Raw genomic sequence first — 19653 nt, 5'->3', positions numbered from 1 at the left:
GAGCAAACACAGTACCTTTATAGACCTGTTCAATAACTGATTCCCAAATGATTGATTTGCCAAGGGTCAGAAATACTTACAAAATATGTTTCTTCAAGAAGCACACACAAGTGTACTGAGATGTCTTCAAAACAGTAGTTGGAACATACTGTTAAATTTAAAACACAATTTTCAGGGCGCCTGGGTGGCTCAGTCTGTTAAGCATCTAACTCTCGATTTCGGCTCAAGTCATTCACTTCATGAATTCGAACCTGCATTAGGCTCTGAGCTTGACAGCACAGAACCTGCTTGGGATTCTCTCTCTCCCCTTCTCTCTGCACCAGCACCCCCCCACACGTGCATGCTCTCTTTCTCTCAAAATAAATAAATACACTTTAAAAATACATACATAATTTTTTTTCCAATTTTTTTTTAACATTTATTTATTTTTGAGACAGAGAGAGACAGAGCATGAGCAGGGGAGGGGCAGAGAGAGAGGAAGACACAGAATCCAAAGCAGGCTCCAGGCTCCGAGCTGTCAGCACAGAGCCCGACGCGGGGCCTGAACTCATGGACTGTGAGATCATGACCTGAGCTGAAGTCGGAAGCCAAGTTTTCAGATTTGAAGTTTGATACTACCAAATTTTATATTTTAAAAATTAAAAATGTACGTGTCATGTACACATAATATACGACATAGTATGACTATAGAAAAAATACTGCACTGCATTTTTAAAAATCAAATATTACCAAGATGAAAAAATAAAATGAGTAAAAAATTATATATTTTATTTCCATATAAATCTTACAGAGGACAACTATGAAACTGAATTTCTAACTATTACTCAAATATTCCTTTGAGGGGTGCACTCCCTTGGGAAATAAAACTCTGAAATTTATTAGTTTATTCGATCAGAGGGATCAATTCACATTCTCTTAAGAATTCAGGATATCGGGGCGCCTGGGTGGCGTAGTCGGTTAAGCGTCCGACTTCAGCCAGGTCACGATCTCGCGGTCCGTGAGTTCCAGCCCCGCGTCAGGCTCTGGGCTGATGGCTCAGAGCCTGGAGCCTGTTTCCGATTCTGCGTCTCCCTCTCTCTCTGCCCCTCCCCCGTTCATGCTCTGTCTCTCTCTGTCCCAAAAATAAATAAACGTTGAAAAAAAAAAAATTTAAGAATTCAGGATATCAAAATTTGGAAAGAATCCTACACTTTCTTGGTCCCCTGTCATTATGTCCTAGCATCAGTCAATAAGGGATTCACTGAAATAGTTGTCTGGGTATAGAAGAGATCAGCTCCCCGCCTCCATCCGCATGCATGGAAGTCCCACGTGACTTCCCCACACTCTTTTAGCCCCATTCATCTCTCATTCCAGCCACAGCTCTGCATAGGCTCTGACCAGTGTCACACACAGGCTATTTGAAAGTACCTCACTTCAAGCCTTCAAAGGCCTTTCACTTCCCACCCCAAAAATGTCCTACTTGATGCCAAAGCACAGGACGCCATAGGACTCCACTGGGACTCACTCACAGATCTTGGAAATATAGGTGAGTTCCCATCTACAGAGGTAAGTCTTTGGACAATGGGAAAAGGACCATTAAATAAATTCTTCCCCTTTCCAAGGTGCCTGGGTGGCTCAGGTGGTTAAGCATCTGACTCTTGATTTCAGCTCGGGTTATGATCTCACAGTTGTAGGACTGAGCCCTGTGTCAGGCTCTGAGTTCACAGCACAGAGCCTGCTTTGGATTCTCTCTTTATATCTCTCTCTTTCTCTTTCTCTCTCTCGCTGTCAAAATAATAAACATTTTTTAAAAATTCTTCCCCTGAGGGTGCCTGGGTGGCTCAGTCGGTTAAGAGTCTGACTTCAGCTCAGGTCATGATCTCACGGTCTGTGGGTGTGAGCCCTGCATCGGGCTCTGTGCTGACAGCTCAGAGACTGGAGCCTCTGAGCCTTCAGATTCTGTGGCTCCCTCTCTCTCTCTGCCCCTCCATCACTCACACTCTCTCTCTCTCTCACACAAAATTAAATAAACATTAAAAAAATTTTTTTTAATTCTTCCCCTTGCCTCCCATATACATAACCCCATGCAGTCAAGCAATCTGTCACATTTAAGTGACAGCCAGCTTGACAGAAGTTGCACATTAGCTCTCCATCCTTGCCTCCTTCCTCAGTCTGGATTTCCACTTCCTAATAAATTAGCAGTGCATAGGGCTTTGCTTTCTGGGGAACCCAGTTCAAAAGAAAGTTTGTGGTTTATATCCTGCAAAGGAAATCTCAAAGTCCATTAAAATGCAATCTGCTATTTCTGCTTTCTTTTCCTTAATTGGAAAACCACAGAGACAGCAGAATAAAATCAAAACCTTACCGTCACTGCTTCCTCACTCACCACTTCTCCTAACCCATTACAATACCAATATCCAGAAAAAAAAAAAAATCTCAAGTAAGATATTTTAGTGTTTATGAACTCTTTTAGGTTGGCAATGAGGACGACAGTCAGAGGAAAGAGTTATGGTGTATACTTACTAGTTCCTTCTCTTTGTCCAGGTTGTTCATATTCCCAACACTGGGATTCTGAACACTGCCCTTTCCATTACAGCTCAAATTCAGGCCTTACAGGACTCTACTGCTTATGAGTAAACACAGTAATATTCAACATTTCAAAGCTACCATATGAGGCAAGACTGGCACTGTCCTTTCATATTGAAACAACTGGAACAATCAACTGACTCCACATAATTCTCCAAAGCCAAGCCATACAGATCCTTTCTTTTTTCCTTTTTCTAAGAATGGGGGAAAATGTAGCATAAAGACAGCCATTCAGATATATCACAAAGATTAACAAAGATAATGTCTTCAAACTGCTTTTATTATTCATAAAAATGTATGTGTTTGCAAATTAATTTGCTCATATACCCAAAACAGAAAACAGAGTATATAACTAACGTACAAGAAACCTGGCAGGAGTGATTATGTTCTTTATTCAACTAAGATTAATTGCATATCTACTATATACCAAGCATCAGAGAAACAAACCAGGCAAGAAAGCCTCTGCTCTGTGCACATAGTATCATAGTAGGGGAGATTTAAAAAATTAGACAGATAACACAAAAACTCTATTCTGCAACTGAAATAAGGAGTCTGAGGAGTCAAAGAAGGAAAGCTTCATGCAAGAAAAGACATTAAAACTAAGACCTGAGGAGTAGAAACTGGAGGGGGACGGGGAGGGGGGAGAAGACAGTAAAGGTGGAAGGCATTTCAGGCAAAGAGAATGAAAATGGAGAGACCTGAGCACAGAGCTTGGCATGTTAGAAATAGAGGTCACTGTGACTGGTGTTCACTGAATAACAAAACAAGCTTGTTGGAATTGGGACTGTAGAGGTAGACAGAAGGTGGGGATCAGATCATACAGGGCTTTACAATACTGGTAATGTTACAAATGGTAATACTGGGGCACCTGGGTGGCTCAGCTGATTAAGCCTCCGACATCGGCTCAGGTCATTCTCTCAGGGTTCCATGAATTCAAGCCCCACATTGGGCTTTCTGCCGTCAGCATGGAGCCTGCTTCAGATCCTTTTTCTCCCTCTCTCTGCCCTTCCCCTGCTCACATGTGTGCGCACTCTCAAAAATAAACATAAAAAAAATTTTTTTAATGGTAATATTGGTAATGATAACATTAAGGATTTTAAATGTATTAAGTTCTCTTCCTTTTCGTGAGATGAAAATAAAATTTTAGATTACAATTTCTAAATTGTAGAGCAGTGACGTTTCTAAGCTGAAACGTAGACAAGGCTTAGAACTAAATTACTAAATCTCCCAATGAAACTTCACTATTCTGTTTTCCTCCAGTAATGATAGCTCTTTTAGCAAATAGAATTACTGGGTCGATATTATAGACACTATTCAAGAAACTATGTATTCAAGACACTATTCAAGAAATAGAGCAAGTCTATTTAATATATTTTTCTAATTTTTTCATTGTAGTAAAATATACATAAAATTTACCTACACTGAACCTACAGTTCAGTGGTATTAAATAGATTCCAAATGCTGTCCAACCATCACAACTATCCACCTTCAAAACTTTTTTCATCTCATAAATACCAAAACTATTACACAGTATCTATCCATTCTCCCCTCCTCACCAGATCGTGTCAATCATTATTCTACTTTTTATAATTCTGACTATTCTAAGTGCCTCGTGTAAGTGGAATCATACAGCATTTGTCTTTTTTGTGACTGGCTTACTTAGCAAGTCTTCATGATACATCCATGTTGCAAAATATGTCAGACTTTCCTTGTTTTTTTGTGTTTTTTTAACCATAATGAGATAGCATTTTATGCCCTATTTAAAGAGGATGTGGATCCATAATGTCTCTTATATACAATGAACAGAGCATAAGTTGATGCAAACATTTTGGAAAGTAATGCAAACATCACAAACCCATGGCCTGGATATTACAGTCCCAGGTTCATATCGAAAGGAAATTTCTCCTGATGTGCAACAGAAGACAATGCCTAGAATGTTCATAGCAGTCTTGTTCACAGTGGCAAGAACCTTGAGTAGAGGGAGATGGAGGGACAGAACGGTGGTATGGTATGAAGAATGATGGTCTTCCAAAGATGTCCAAATTCTAATCCCTGGAACTGTTATTAACAGCTTATTATAAAAGAATATCACTCAGATGATTGGTTGGTTCTCAGTGTTGTAGGCAGAGAAAAGAAAAGATGTGGGCAGCGGAAAATTAAATTAAATTAAAAGGATATAACTCAGAAATAGCGAGATGGATGAGACATATAGGACAAGATATGAGGAAGAGCAGAGAGTTTCCATGACCTCTCCAAGGACATATGCTCCCCAAATCATGTGTTCACCAACCCAGAAGCTCCTTCCTTCCTTTTTAAGACTGAATAACGTCCATTGCACATACATACCACATTTTGCTTATCTATTCATGAACCGATAGAAATTGGGTAGCTTCCACATAATGAAATAATGAACAGTCAATTCATAATAATAGTAGTAGTAGTAGTAATAGTGTATAATGCTGCTATGAACATGGGTGTACAAAATCTATCTAATTTTGACAAACATAATCTCATTTCAATCCATTACCCTGTATGGGTACATACATACCATATACACAAAATCTAGAGTTGAGGTCAAGAAGGTAAGTGAAAAAGATGACTTAATTCATTCTTTTTTTCCTGTAGCATATCTAATTTCTTCTCTAAGTTAGCCTCACCAAATCTAGACTGTCAAAACTTTTCACGCCTTTTCGTATAATGTTATTATTTATGGCTTTTTGCCTTTTCCTATAGAGTCTCCAACCCACATATGAATATTTCCTACATCTTCTACCTTCAAAACTCATTTTTCATCCTGCTTTCACCAAACTACTTTCCTAAATACTTTATTTTCTGTTAACATCAAAAAAGAAAGAAAGAAAAGAAAGAGAAACAAAGAGTGAAAGAAATGGTGACATTTATGATATGTAAATTATATCTTAATCAAAAATAAAAATAAAGCGTCATTCTCATGTAAAAAGAAAAATAAAAAATAAATAAAAGTAATATGTTTTGTTAAAGTGCCCCTAAAAGGTTTCTAAAGTACCCAGTAAATTATTAAAGTAACTATGAATCAGCAATAATGAAGTCTATTTTAAAAAGCAAAAATTTGGGGCGCCTGGGTGGCTCAGTTGGTTGAGCGGCTCAGCTCAGGTCATGATCTCGCGGTCCATGGATTCGAGCCCCGTGTCGGGCTCTGTGCTGACAGCTCGGAGCCTCGAGCCTGCTTCAGATTCTGTGTCTCCCTCTCTCTGACCCTCCCCTGTTCATGCTCTGTGTCTCCCTGTCTCAAAAATAAATAAAACGTTAAAAAATAAATAAATAAATAAATAAATAAATAAATAAAGCAAAAATTTTACAAGGCCCATAAATAAACAGTATTAAAAATAAAATTGCAAGTTAATCCTTCTACTACCAACAATAGCAAGTTCTTTTAATTTTTTCTCATCTGAGAGAAGATACTGAAAACATGAAAATAATTTTGAGAAACACTGGGAATGATCAGAAGATTAGGAAATAAGAAAAAAAGTTGTGTTTGTTTTTTTTTTTTAACTTGGAATTAGACTAGTACAGACAAATGTGAAGTACAAACAGCCCTAAAAAGATATGGCCACATTACAAATGTTCCACTCTACTGGTCTACATGTAATCATAAGGACAGCTCTCTGATCTAACTCAAAAAGTGAGAGGCATAGAACACCTATTTGTCTTGTGGCAGGTGCTAATCATAAACACAAAGATTTATGGCCTGTTGAAACAATTTCTTTGCTATTAATGAGATAATTTCTTATTGTATTGTGTTTTCTGCAGTAGAGAGTATAAGAGGATAAATTAACATGATAAAATATAGAAATGTCAAAACGATGACAATTAGTATAATAGTGGCAGGTTTATCTAAGATTCAAAACATAATTTATAAGCTGGGGTTTAAGAATCCACATTCTTTTAAGTGAATGATGCCTTAATCGCTCAATTTATTTTTGGGGTGCCTTAAGATCAGCTTGTCAACACAAAAGAAGGGTTCTTTTAAGGCTTTCCAAGATTTCTAGTATCTCATCTTTACCAGAAAGCCTATTTAATGGCAGCCAATTTGCAAACATCAAATTTAAGATTACAGCTTCAGTAAAACAAGAAGAAAGAAATTAAAGTTCACTTCAAGTATTTATGTTGGCATAGACTGGACAGACTACTTAAGAAAAAACTGACACCAAGGGCTCCATTTCACCATTATTCATGTGCTGCACGCACCAGTTTTCACATTACTTTAATCAAGAGACAGACGTAATAAGTCTATCATTTAAAGTACACAAATTCATTACTCCCTCTTTGTGAAAGAAATTTGACATCTTGGCATATGTCACATATCTGCAAACCAAGTATGCATTCCACTAAAAGGACAAAGAACAAAGAAACTAGAATAACTTAGCTTTGTAAGTTATATAAAATAAAGCATTTTCACGAAACAAGAAAATAACTAAGTGGGTGCTTACAAAATAAGACTGCTGGGGTCAATTTTATCATCACTAGATATTCAAGTTTCCTACAATTCAGAATTTAACATTGTAATTGACTCCAGCAACTAAAGCACAAACAAATACACATTCAACAATAGTAGACGATGTCTAATTAACTAACATTTAATAATGAAATACAAAATACTTGTATTATTTACATAGATAATCCAATAAATACCTATGGTAAATATAATCATTGTGTCCTAGATCTATGGAAAATAAAAAAGCCCAATAAGAAATGAAAAGAAATTAGTCAATTATATACTTATTGTAATTAGAAATAAATTTTAATAAACCAATTTCCAATACTTTTTTTTTTTTAAGTAGGCTCCATACCCAATGTGGGGCTTGATGCTCTACAAAATGAGCCAGACAGGTGCCCCTTTCCAAGACTTCATTTTCTCATCACAGCATTTCTTGTTCTTCATGCTTTATATTTGACAGCTTTGGAAGAAAGTGTAATACCAAGCACAGTAAATATTAAAGATTTACTCAAAAAATTACTCTGTCCTATTGACAGCAGTGAAGGCTGGGAAAAGAAACTAATGTTTTCAGGGTTTTTTAAACTACTTTAAGACAAACATGACAAAAATCTGATTAGAAAAAATAATTTTCATGTCTTCCAACACAAATACATACCTTCTATTCAAATACTCCCATACATCCACACATTTAACATAAAGAGATAATGATGATGACTGACCATGTGCCAGGCACTGTTTCAAATGCATTACACTGAACAGCAATTTCTGATTGAGTGATTTCTCACAGCAACTCTGGTAATTGCTCACCTGACTTTACATATGGGGCAGAGGTGAGGTACAAAGAGGTTAAACAATTCACCCAAAGCCACACAGTCAGTCAGTGACAGCTAGGATTCAAACCTGGACAGTCAGGCTTCATGTCTGATTTCAGAATTACTATACTGCACTGTGTATAAGGTGCACATGGTACATGGCACAATGCCTGACACTCAGGAGGTAATTTAAAAAGTCTATTACCATACTATCTATCTCTTCTTTACTTACCCTGTGATAATTCTGGATTTCCTTTCAGATTCATCATCTTTGGAATTGAAGGGCCATACACATCCACATCTAGTAAACCAATGGCCTTTGACTGTAAGGAAACAGAATCTACTGTAAGATTATTTCCACTCTTCATCAAAGATAACATATATAGCAATGGTAAATCTGACTATAAAAAAAGAAAATTTACAAAAAAAATCCAAAATCCTAACCTAAATTTTCAAAGCAGCAGTAAGGTAAAAGCTTATCAACTACTTAGACAAATACTTTTTGTTGGTTTACTAATTTCTTCTAGAAAACTGACAAGAGAAACCCCCTACATACACTTTACACATTGTGGTTCAGATCTCCCATATAGTCTCAAGTAGACTAAAACCTTTTTGATTTGAAGACTAACAAATTACACACAATGTTAAAATAAGGACTTACAATGGCAAACAAAACCACAGGAAGATGGAGCATTAACCCTTAGAAAGCCCATCTAACACAACAAAGAATAACAAAATGAAAAAAAAAAAAATCATGGGAACAAGACTATAATAGTGCAAGTGAGAAATTCTGATGCAGATCCAGCATGGAAATGCTAATGAGGGTAGTGGCAGACATAATGCGGAGACAACTCCTTACACACAAGTCACAGTTAAACATCCAAGCTCTTCTGGAGAATTCATAAACAACTAAAACTGTTTTCCTTTGATGACCCATCTAGCTACCCGAGGGCAGAATATTCTGACTGGTTTCTAGGTGCCAGTTCATCAGCAGCACAGCCAAGTAAAGGTAAACAAAATTCACTATTCCCAAGTATGTCTTTTTTTTTTCTCCCCCCACCTATTTCTCTTTTGATACATTAAATCAATCTGTTACTGGTTTTTCCATATATAAGCAAACAGAATGCTAATGCTAACTATACGTCCTTAAGTTACATTTCACCAAGACTCAGAACTCCCCCCCCTTTTCCCTGTATCCTGGCAAGATAAAATTCTTAACCTCTCAAAAAAAAAAAAAAAAAATCCTCATTTTTAATTAAATAATCCCCCATCTTCCATGTTATCTACCTATTTCCAGACACAAAATTACTTTTTAAACCTTGCTGTCTGGTTCCTATTAATACATAAAATAAGGTACATTCAACATTTATGTCCCTAACTTTATACTGACTCAAACTGCAGTTCTAAGAAAATCATTTAATGTCCCTGTATGACTCACAGAGCCTAGAGGACTAAGGATTAAAACCTGCCTCTACCAAAATCTCAGCTTACTGTAAAATAAATGAGAAAAGTATTAGCTTTAAAAAGGTAGGAACAGTCAATGAGAAATTCTGACCTGTTTTCAACTCCTTTTTAAACCACAAACAAATTAATTTAAACAAAACAGAATTAAATTTACTATGGATAACAAGATTTTCAAATGAGAGAGACTAAAACCTTAAGAAATGTAGCTAATTGTCAATACTATTATTCAAGGGTCCGCTAATGCTATAACCATTGAGGTGAGGAAGCTGAAGGGATTCCATTTTAGAAAGACTCCATTTTTTGGCAAAAAAAAAAAAAAAAAAAAAAAAAACCACCAAAAACAAAAACCAGACACTTAGAAAGACTCCATTTTTCTGATAGGCCCCATTTACTCATGATCCTTATTTGTCTCTGAATAAGCCAAAGAAGCTATGTCATCACTTTAAGGGAGAAGCAAAAAAGTTAATCATTCTCTGAGTTTTGTCCTAGGCCCCAAACCGGATAACATCTCAGAGGAGCTGGATCCCAAATATGTTCCAGGACATTAGCTTTGAACAAACCTCAGCTGAAACTGGCATCAGTACTGCTACCTTCAGTAATTTATGAAATAACACATATTACTCACCTGACACTTGTCTTTGATTGGACCCTACGCAGGATCCCCAAAGGAACACGTACCCTAGATCCCCTTCCCATATATAAACCCCTAACCCCAAGCAACAATGAGACTCATTCTCCTTTCCTTTCCTAATCTCCCAGACCGTCTGTTACTCTCTGTCATTCATGTCATTCAATAAACTCTGCTTTCACTTTCTCCAGCTCACACTTGATTTCTATCCTGTGCAAGGCCAAGGACCCTCTTAGCTGGTCTTATAGGGAAGTCCCCACTCTGGTCCTTGGACCCAGCCAGGCACTGCCGACATCAATATCATCCTAGAATTTTACCTCTTTTCCATGTCTTTTCTCATGGTACGTACAAAACTAAAAACTACTACATAATAATAAATGTCAATAAAAACAAAAAATAATCTAAGTGGTATTTTTCCCTTTCTTATTTAATGTTTAATGTTATTTACAAGTTTTATAAAAACTTGAAAAGGTTAGGTCCCAGGTTTCAAACTGATCTCCTAAAAGTAAAGTCAAGTAAAATAACTTAGTTTTTTAAGTTTGGTTTCATGAAACAAGGAAACAACTAAGTGGGTGCTTGCAAACTAAGACTGCTGGGGTCAATTTTTTCATCACTAGATTTTCAAGTTTCCTTCAAAATGTTAAGGAGAATCAACTATTTGTCCTGTCTCCCAGAAGAAAACCATGCCTGTCTAAAGGTGAACCCCTGGTATCAAGGTTCAAGACAAAACTGAGGATCTGCCATAATATTTACTATGGTAGAAACAGATTTTACGCATACCTAGATGGCTATTAATATGCATAATCCCATATGAATAAAGTGAGCAGGGGCACCTGGGTGGCTCAGTCAGTTGAGTTTTGGCTCTGGATTTCAGCTCATGATCTCATGGTTCATGAGTTCAAGAACTATGTCAGACTCTAAGCGTGGAGCCTGCCTAGGATTCTCTCCCTTTCTCTCTGCCCCTCCGTCTCCCCCCACCTCACTCTCTCAAAATAAATAAATAAACTTAAAAAAATAATAATAAGGGGCTGGTAGGGAAGGAGATTACAAGATTTTAGAGTTCCTCTGTTTCTGAAAAAATGGAATTAAGGGTAACAGAATCTTCTAGGGGTGCCTGGGTGGCTCAGTCAGTTAAGCATCTGACTCTTGATTTCAGCCAGGTCATGATCTCCTTCATAGGATTGAACCCCACATCAGACTCTGAGCTGACAGCCTGCTTGGGATTCTCCCTCTCACTCTCTCCCTGCCCCACCCCCACTCGCACTCTCTCTCAAAATAAACAAACAAAAAAAATCTATGTGCTAGGTTTTCTGCATACTCTCCCTAGGAATAGTTACTCACTGACCTAAATTTAGTACCAAAGTTGACATACATCAAAAAGGAAACAGAGGAGATGAAGGTATGAAGGTCAGAGAAAGAGAGGAAAGAGGAAGGATGAGAGGGACAGAGGCAGAGAAGGAGGGAGGGAGAAGAAGATTGAGGGAAATTAATCAGCAATTTTTATTAAGAACCTGCATAAACTAGGCCTCTACAGGCTAGTGGCTGTAGAATTAGAATTTAGAGTTCTATGGACAAATCAGAATTTAGAAAATTTAGAAAAATTTTAGAAGTCAAAAAAATAACAAAAAAAAAAAAAGAAAATTTTTAGAAAGCATGCCATCCTAAATTACCCAAATATAAACTTCCCCTAATTATACCTCCCCAATGCTTGAATTCCTTCTTGAAGCCAGGCACCCTAAACATTTTATTTACATTTCTCACTGACTCCTCACAGCAATCGTGCAAGGTGGTATTATGCTCACTTAAAGATGAGAAACTATAACCAAAACTTTAACATGATCTGAGTACAAAAGACTTAGCAGGGGACAACATACTTTTCCCTAAAGGGCCAAACAGTACTATTTAAGGCATTGTGAACCATATGATCCACAACTACTCAACACTACCACTGTAGCATCAAAACACAGACAGTATGTAATGAATGAGCATGGCTGTGTTCCAATAAAACTTTATTTACAAAAACAGAGAGGATTTAGTCCACAGGTCAGTTTGCCAAAATTGATTTAGAAAATAAGCTTTTTCATAACCAAGTTATTCAATCACCCAACAATCTAATTTGGGTTTTGCCAAGAGCAGGTAGGACATAGTCGTCTCTTTTAGTGTCAGAGGAACTATCTGACACTAGTAAAGATTTAGTTCCATATCCTTAATTGGGTAGTTTCTAAAAACAATAAAGAGCACACTTTTCATGCGGTCTCACTGGAACTAAGCATGTCTTGCTTAGACTTTATATATCATGAATAAAATTAGTGTCCATTAAACAAAAATGTCAAGCCTATACTAAGTAAAACATATCATTCTTAGAACTGGCGTAGCTTCTGGACCAGTATAATTACCATAGCTACACAGAAATTAGCTTAAATTTTCAACTCTAGAATTCAATAATGTTCAACAGGTGCCAAATAAACTTTATTTGTTTTTCATAATTTACTCCATTATTTTTAAACAGGTTCCTATTATAGATGCATAAATAGTCTTTCAATTTAAATTTTCAAAGACAGTTCTATATTGTAGGAACATAAATGAGCAAGATAGAAGGCTATAAATAGATATATGCTGCTGGGTGTCTAACTAGCTAAATTTTATGAATCCTTTCCACCTCATTCCTCCTAAAATAATTACATTTAGTCAAGAAAGCTCCAATTAGGACTTCTCTTACACTTAATTTCAGCAAGGCTTGAAAGAATAATCACTACAAAAGCCTCACCACATACACAACAGATAAAATGATCATTAACAAAAATAACTATAAAGTTACTACTGTAAAACATGATTACCCAATCTTTAATGTCACCATAAATGTATGCTGGTACCTAATATTATATTCTTTTTCTGATTATCCTGCAGTTCACAAACTCTTAGCAGATGCCGTAAAACAAGACAGATAGATTTTGGGATTTGTTTCTTTATAATTCATAATACCCTGTGAAAGCTAAAAGGTAGCAGACTTGCTAAGTGACTATACTGTTTCATTACTACTGCATGAAAGCCCCAATTTGAGAGCCTACAAGTCCTATTTTCTTGTGTTGGGTTTCAAAGGCACCTGAACAACAGTTTTGATACTGCTTTGTTCTTTCAGTGGAGTTTATATTAAAGATCCTAAAACTTCATGACATGTTTCTTCTATCCATGTCATCTGCTAAGAGAACCCACCAAAACAACATTTTAGAAGGATCTCACCCAATTATTTCTAAGTGAACACTCATTTAAGACTACAAATTACCTAAAGTTTATCCTTCCCATTGAAGTATCCAGTTAAGAATCCTATGATTCCCTGCACATTACATTCTACATAATCTTGGACTGGCATTTGGGATTTAGAGTTGAGTCAAGGTTCTTTCCTCTCTTTCTGCCTTGCTTTAAGTCAAACTGCCATTCATAAAAATTTCAATCTCTTGGTAGAGAAAAATATGTTTCTTAATTCTATTAGCTAAGATTAAATAAGAATTTGATTAACAGGCCAGAAAGGAGTGACAGGATATATTCAATATGCTGAATCAGAAAAATATGCAGCCAAGAATTCTTTTTCCAGCAAGGCTGTCCTTCAAAATAGAAGAAGAGATAGTTTCCCAGAAAAACAAAAACTAAAGGAGTTCATGACCACTAACCCAGCCCTGTACAAAATGTTAAGGGGGACTCTCTGAGGGGAGAAAAGATGAAAAAAAAAAAAAAAAACCAGACCAAAAGCAACAAAGACTAGAAAGGACCAGAGAGCTCTACCAGAAACTCCAACTCTACAGGCAACACAATGGCAATAAATTCATATCTTTCATTATTCACTCTAAATGTCAATGGACTAAACACTACAATCAAAAGGCAGAGGGTGACAGAATGAATAAGAAAACAAGACCCATCTATATGCTGTTTACAAAAGACCCATTTGAGACCTAAAGACACCTTCAGATTGGAAGTAAGGGGATGGAGAACCATCTATCACGCTAATGGTCACCAAAAGAAAGCCGGAGTAGCTATACTTACATGTGACAATCTAGATTTTAAAATAAAGACCGCAACAAGAGATGAAGAAGGGCATTATATCATAATTAAGAAGTCTAACCACCAAGAAGACCTAACAATTGTAAACATTTATGCTCCAAATGTGAAAGCACCCAAATACATAAATCAGTTAATCACAAACATACAGAAAGTCATTGATAACAATCCCATAATAGTAGGGGACTTCAACACTCCACTTACAACAATCGACAGATCATCTAAACAGAAAATCAACAAGGAAACAATGGCTATGAATGACACACTGGACCGGATGGACCTAACAGATATATTCAGAACATTTCATCCTAAAGTAGAATACACATTCTTCTCAAGCGCACATGGAACATTCTCCAGAATAGATCACATACTGGGACACAAATCAGCCCTCAACAAGTACAAAAATATAGAGATCATACCATGCATATTTTCAGACCACAATGCTATGAAACTCAAAATCAACAAGAAAAATTTAAAAAGACAACAAATACTTGGAGACTAAAGAACATCCTACTAAAGAATGAATGGGCTAACCAAGAAGTTAAAAAGGAAATTAAAAAGTACACAGAAGCCAAAGAAAATGATAACACCACAGCCCCAAACCTCTGGGACGCAGTAAAGGCAATCATAAGAGGGAAGTATATACCAATCCAGGCCTTCCTAAAGAAGGAAGAAAGGTCTGATACACAACCTAACCTTACACCTTAAATAAAACTCAAAAACAGCAAAAGACGAGAAATAACAAAGATTAGAGCAGAAATAAATGCTATCAAAACAAAAACAAAAACAAAACAAACAAACAAACAAAAAACAGATCAATGAAACCAGGAGCTGGCTGTTTGAAAGAATTAACAAAATTGATAAGCCTCTAGCCAGTTCAAAACGAAAAAGGAAAGGACCCAAATAAATAAAATCAAGAATGAAAGAGGAGAGATCACAACCAACACAGTGGAAATACAAACAATAATAAGAAAATATTATGAGCAATTATACATCAATAAATTGGGTAATCTGGAAGAAACAGACAAATTCCTAGAAACATACAAACTACCAAAACTGAAACAGGAAGAAATAGAAATTTTGAACAGACCATAACCAGTAAAGAAATCAAAATAGTAATCAAAAAGCTCCAAACAAACACGAGTACAGGGCCAAATGGCTTTCCAGTGGAATTCTATCAAACATTTAAAGAAGAGTAAACACCTACTCTTTTGAAGCTGTTCCAAAAAAAAAAAGAAATGGAAGGAAAACTTCCAAACTCATTCTACAAAGCCAGCATTACCTTGATTCCAAAACCAGACAAAGATCCACTAAAAAGGGGAACAAAAGACCAATTTCCCTGAGGAACACAGATGCAAAATCCTCAACAAGATACTAGACAACTAGATCCAACAATACATTAAAAAAATTATCACCACAACCAAGTGGGATTTATACCTTGGATGCAGGGCTGGTTCAATATCTGCAAAACAATCAATGTGATTCATCACATCAGTAAAAGAAAGGACAAGAAACACATGATCCTCTCAATATGCAGAGAAAGCATTTGACAAAATATAGCTTTCTGTCTTGATAAAAGCCCTCAAGAAAGTAGAGAGAGAAGGATCATACCTCAAGATCTTAAAAGCCACATGTGACAGACCCACCACTAATATCCTCAATGGGGAAAAGATGCAGACAATGTACTGAGTATGGAAAGAGCCCAAATGTCCATTGACTGATGAATGGATAAAGAGGAGGTGGTATATCTATATGATGGAGCATTACTCAGTGATAAAAAAGAATGAAATCTTGCCATTTGCAACTACATAGATGGAACTAGACAGTATACTGCTAAGCAAAATTAGAGAAAGACAAATATTGTATGACTTCACTCATAAGTAGAATTTAAGATACAAAACAGATGAATACAAGGGAAGGGAAGCAAAAATAATATAAAAACAAGGAGGGGGACAAAACTTAAGAGACCCTTAAACAGAGAACTGAGGGTTGCTGGTGGGGCTGTGGGTGGGGAGATGGGTAAGGGACATTAAGGAAGACACTTGTTGGGATGAGTCCTGGGTATTATAGATAGGGGATGAATCACTGGAATCTACTCCTGAAATCATTTTTGCACTATATGCTAACTTGGATGTAAATTTAAAAATAAAAAATTGGGGCGCCTGGGTGGCGCAGTCGGTTTAGCGTCCGACTTCAGCCAGGTCACGATCTCGTGGTCCGTGAGTTCGAGCCCCGCGTCAGGCTCTGGGCTGATGGCTCGGAGCCTGGAGCCTGTTTCCGATTCTGTGTCTCCCTCTCTCTCTGCCCCTCCCCCGTTCATGCTCTGTCTCTCTCTGTCCCAAAAATAAATAAAAACGTTGAAAAAAAAATTAAAAAAAAAATAAATAAAATTTTTTAAAACAATTAAAAAAAGAATTTGATTATAAGATCTAATGGTTAGATAAGAAAACAATTGCCTACTATTTACCAAAGGACGATCTAAATCTTCAAGTTCAGTTAAGAAAGAGGAACAAGGACAACATAAAGGAAAAAGTTCACCTGGCTGGATGGAGCATAAAAAGAGATAGGCTCATGAAAAATACAAAAGAATCTCAAATTATTAACTACTTGCTTGCAAAAGAACTGGGAAAAAAAATTAGAGAAATAATAGATTTCAAATTAAAGAATTTTAAGGCAGGAAGAAACCTAAGAGATCATCTTAGTCTTCTGTCCACTTTTTAGTGATGAAGAAACACACCGAGGGATAATGCCACAGCTGGGCCTAGGATCCAAATCTCTCTCCACCATAAGCCTAAATGCTAACAATCACCAGCCATTCCCCTTTATCTCTCCCATCTCCTCTTCTACTCCTCCCCCTTTCACTCCACTCCACATACTTCCCCTGTGCAGTGTCTTAACCACACCAGGTACGCACCTGCCTTTTGCAGCTGTTCCTTCAGCCTAGAATTCTGTTCACCCAAGTACCTCCCTGGTTCTCTCCATCACTTCCTTCAAATCTTAAATCAAACATCACCACAGTGAGGTCTTCACTGACCACCCTATCTAAAAATGCAACACCCTCATCATTATATTGGATACTTCCCATTCCCTTCCTGCTTTTTCTTTCTTCTCAACAGCTATGCCAATATTTAATATAACATATATTTACTTGTCTTGTTTATTATGTCTCCCCAGCAGAATGTTAATTCCATTAGGGTAAGAATTTTTGTATGTTTTGTTCCTGTACCTAGTACCTAGAACAGTACACAGTCATGCAGATATCATGCTCCACCCCAAGAAATTCTGATTCAGAAGGTCTAGATTGGGGTCCAACAAACTGCATTTGTAACACTAAGGTATACGATGACTACAAAGTGAAAAACAGTAATATTGATAATACAGGAAAGACCAAGACAAAATTTTGTTGTAAGGGCCCAAGCCTTGGGACCAACAGGATTATGGTAATGGTAATTTACAGTAATCAACAGTAACATTGAAGAGTTTAAAAAAAAATACACACACACACACACACACACATATACATACATACATACGTATAAAACAGTGTTTAACATTCGGCCATATGGGTGAATAGTCACATATTGCATGGGACATATGTATATAAAAATCATTCGTTATTTATCTGAAATTCAAATTTAACTGAGTGGGTGTCCTATATTTTTATTTTCTAAATCTAGCAACCCTACCTTGGCATCTCTCCTCAACAGTGCAGTTGTAATGATTCAGATGAAACATACATACATTCATGCATGCTCAAAACCCTCATTACGCCCCCAATCTCCCCTCATTTCACTCATGTAAAAACCAAAGTCCTTATAACAATTCATCAGACTCCATATAATCTAGCCAGTTCCCCACCCCCTATCTCCCAACCCTGTTAATTTTCATCACATTTTACTCCACTCCACTTCTTACTCCAAGAGCCAAGTATCTTTTTACTATTCTTTGAATAGAAAGCTAGACATGCTCCTACTCCCTAGCCCTTAAACTCGCTGTTCCTTTTGCCCGACATTCTCTTTCCTCATATAGTCATAAGTCCATTTTCTCAACTCCTTCAACTCTCCGCTGAAATATCATATCTTCAGGGCTGCCTATCCTATTTTAAATTGAAATCCACCTTCACCCTCAAGCACCACTCCAACCCAGATCACATTTATCAATTTCTAACTCTTTAGGTTACTTATGATGTTTATTATCTATTTACAGTAAACTCCATAAGGGTAGGGAAATCCCCAAGCATCTAAACCAGTAGACATTAAATAAATATTTGTTCAGTGAATGGACAGATGGATCAAGGAACTAATAAAATGAACAAACCTCCATTTGTTCCTCTGTAGGATATCAGGATGGTTACTACATGATCCCTAAGGTCCCTCTCAAGCTTTAATATTCTATGATTTCATGTAAGTCCCTCTTCTAATACTTCTATACAGACATTTTAAGTTATAAGATTTAAAATTAGATAACGTACACAATGTTAAAAGTATTCTGGTGTTAAAGAAAGTGTCATAAATTTCCTTGCAACCTATTCCTAACCACCACTTTTCGTCATGAAAATCCATGTCATCTTCATTTTTCTATTGATCTCAACTCCAGAAAAACAGGACTTCCAGAAAGAAAATCTAATGCAAACAATGGCTATGGCAGGCTGCTATAAAAAAATATATGATAAAAGTACACCACATATATCTTTGAAAACGAAAGCCACAAACATGGTATGAAAGGGCTCGTTAAAAAGAGGGCAACTTTTAAACCTACAGACTAGCACGATTAGGTTCAGTAGGGTTTCAAATATAAAAGGGTTGCATTAGAATTTTGTTGTGCTTTTTTTCCTTTCCAGAGCAAGGTAAGTAACATATTCTTTAACAAGAAGCAATTCTCTTAAGTTCCACATTTTCATCTAGTAACAGAGAAAGTAAATCAGGGGTAAAACTAAGATTAAGAAAAGAAAAACCTTAAATCCTTGGCCTGTATGATTCAAGGGGGAAAAAAGTACTGGGGAACCTGGGTGGTTCAGTTCATTAAGCATCCGATTCGTAATTTTGGCTTAGGTCATGATCTCACAGTTGTGAGATCAAGCCCCATTTTGGGCTCCACACTGGGCATGGAATCTGCTTAAGATTCATTCATTCATATTCTCTCTCTCTCTCTCTCTCTCCCTCCCTCCCTCCCTCCCTCCCTCCCTCCCTCCCTCTGTCCTCCCCCATGCTTGCAAGTTCTCTCTCTCTCTCTCTCAAAATAAAAATAAAGTACTGATACCCTTAGTAAAGACTTCAAATACAGAAAAAGATTAGAAAGCCTTCTATCACCATGGTAATATATAAAATGCAGAAAAAGTTACTTCTAGACACTAACCCCCAAAAATAAGTCCTCTTATTTATGACATCAACCTGTTTTTTTGCCAAAATCCAAGCCTACAAACCTAGAAAACTAAGAACAAGAACCTTCCCCAAACCAGATAAAGTACTGCAGCAAAAGCACTGAAAATCAACATCAATTCCTTTACAGTGTTCTTAGCTAAACTGCAATGCAGGGAAAAGCATTTACAATTCTGAGGGCAACTCTTCCAAAGCAAAGCAAAACAGCAATCACAAGAATTGGATGTGAACAGTGCACGTGACCCACTTTCCAGACTCAAAATTATAGGAGCCAAG

At 36.8% G+C, this 19653-nt stretch overlaps 1 protein-coding gene across 2 annotated transcripts in view; it reads right to left on the bottom strand.

Annotated features, from left to right (window-relative positions):
• The window catches only part of NUBPL (NUBP iron-sulfur cluster assembly factor, mitochondrial), a 232736-nt gene that overhangs the window by 171482 nt on the left and 41601 nt on the right, over nt 1-19653 (bottom strand). For both annotated transcript variants that reach the window (XM_047863856.1, XM_047863855.1), the window contains exon 4: nt 8087-8177. In XM_047863856.1, coding sequence (XP_047719812.1) covers nt 8087-8177 — 91 coding nt within the window. The remainder of the gene's footprint in view (nt 1-8086; nt 8178-19653) is intronic.

Source organism: Prionailurus viverrinus, chromosome B3, assembly GCF_022837055.1.
Source record: "Prionailurus viverrinus isolate Anna chromosome B3, UM_Priviv_1.0, whole genome shotgun sequence".
Lineage (NCBI taxonomy): Eukaryota > Metazoa > Chordata > Mammalia > Carnivora > Felidae > Prionailurus > Prionailurus viverrinus.
This window is presented reverse-complemented; position numbering and strand designations above follow the sequence as displayed.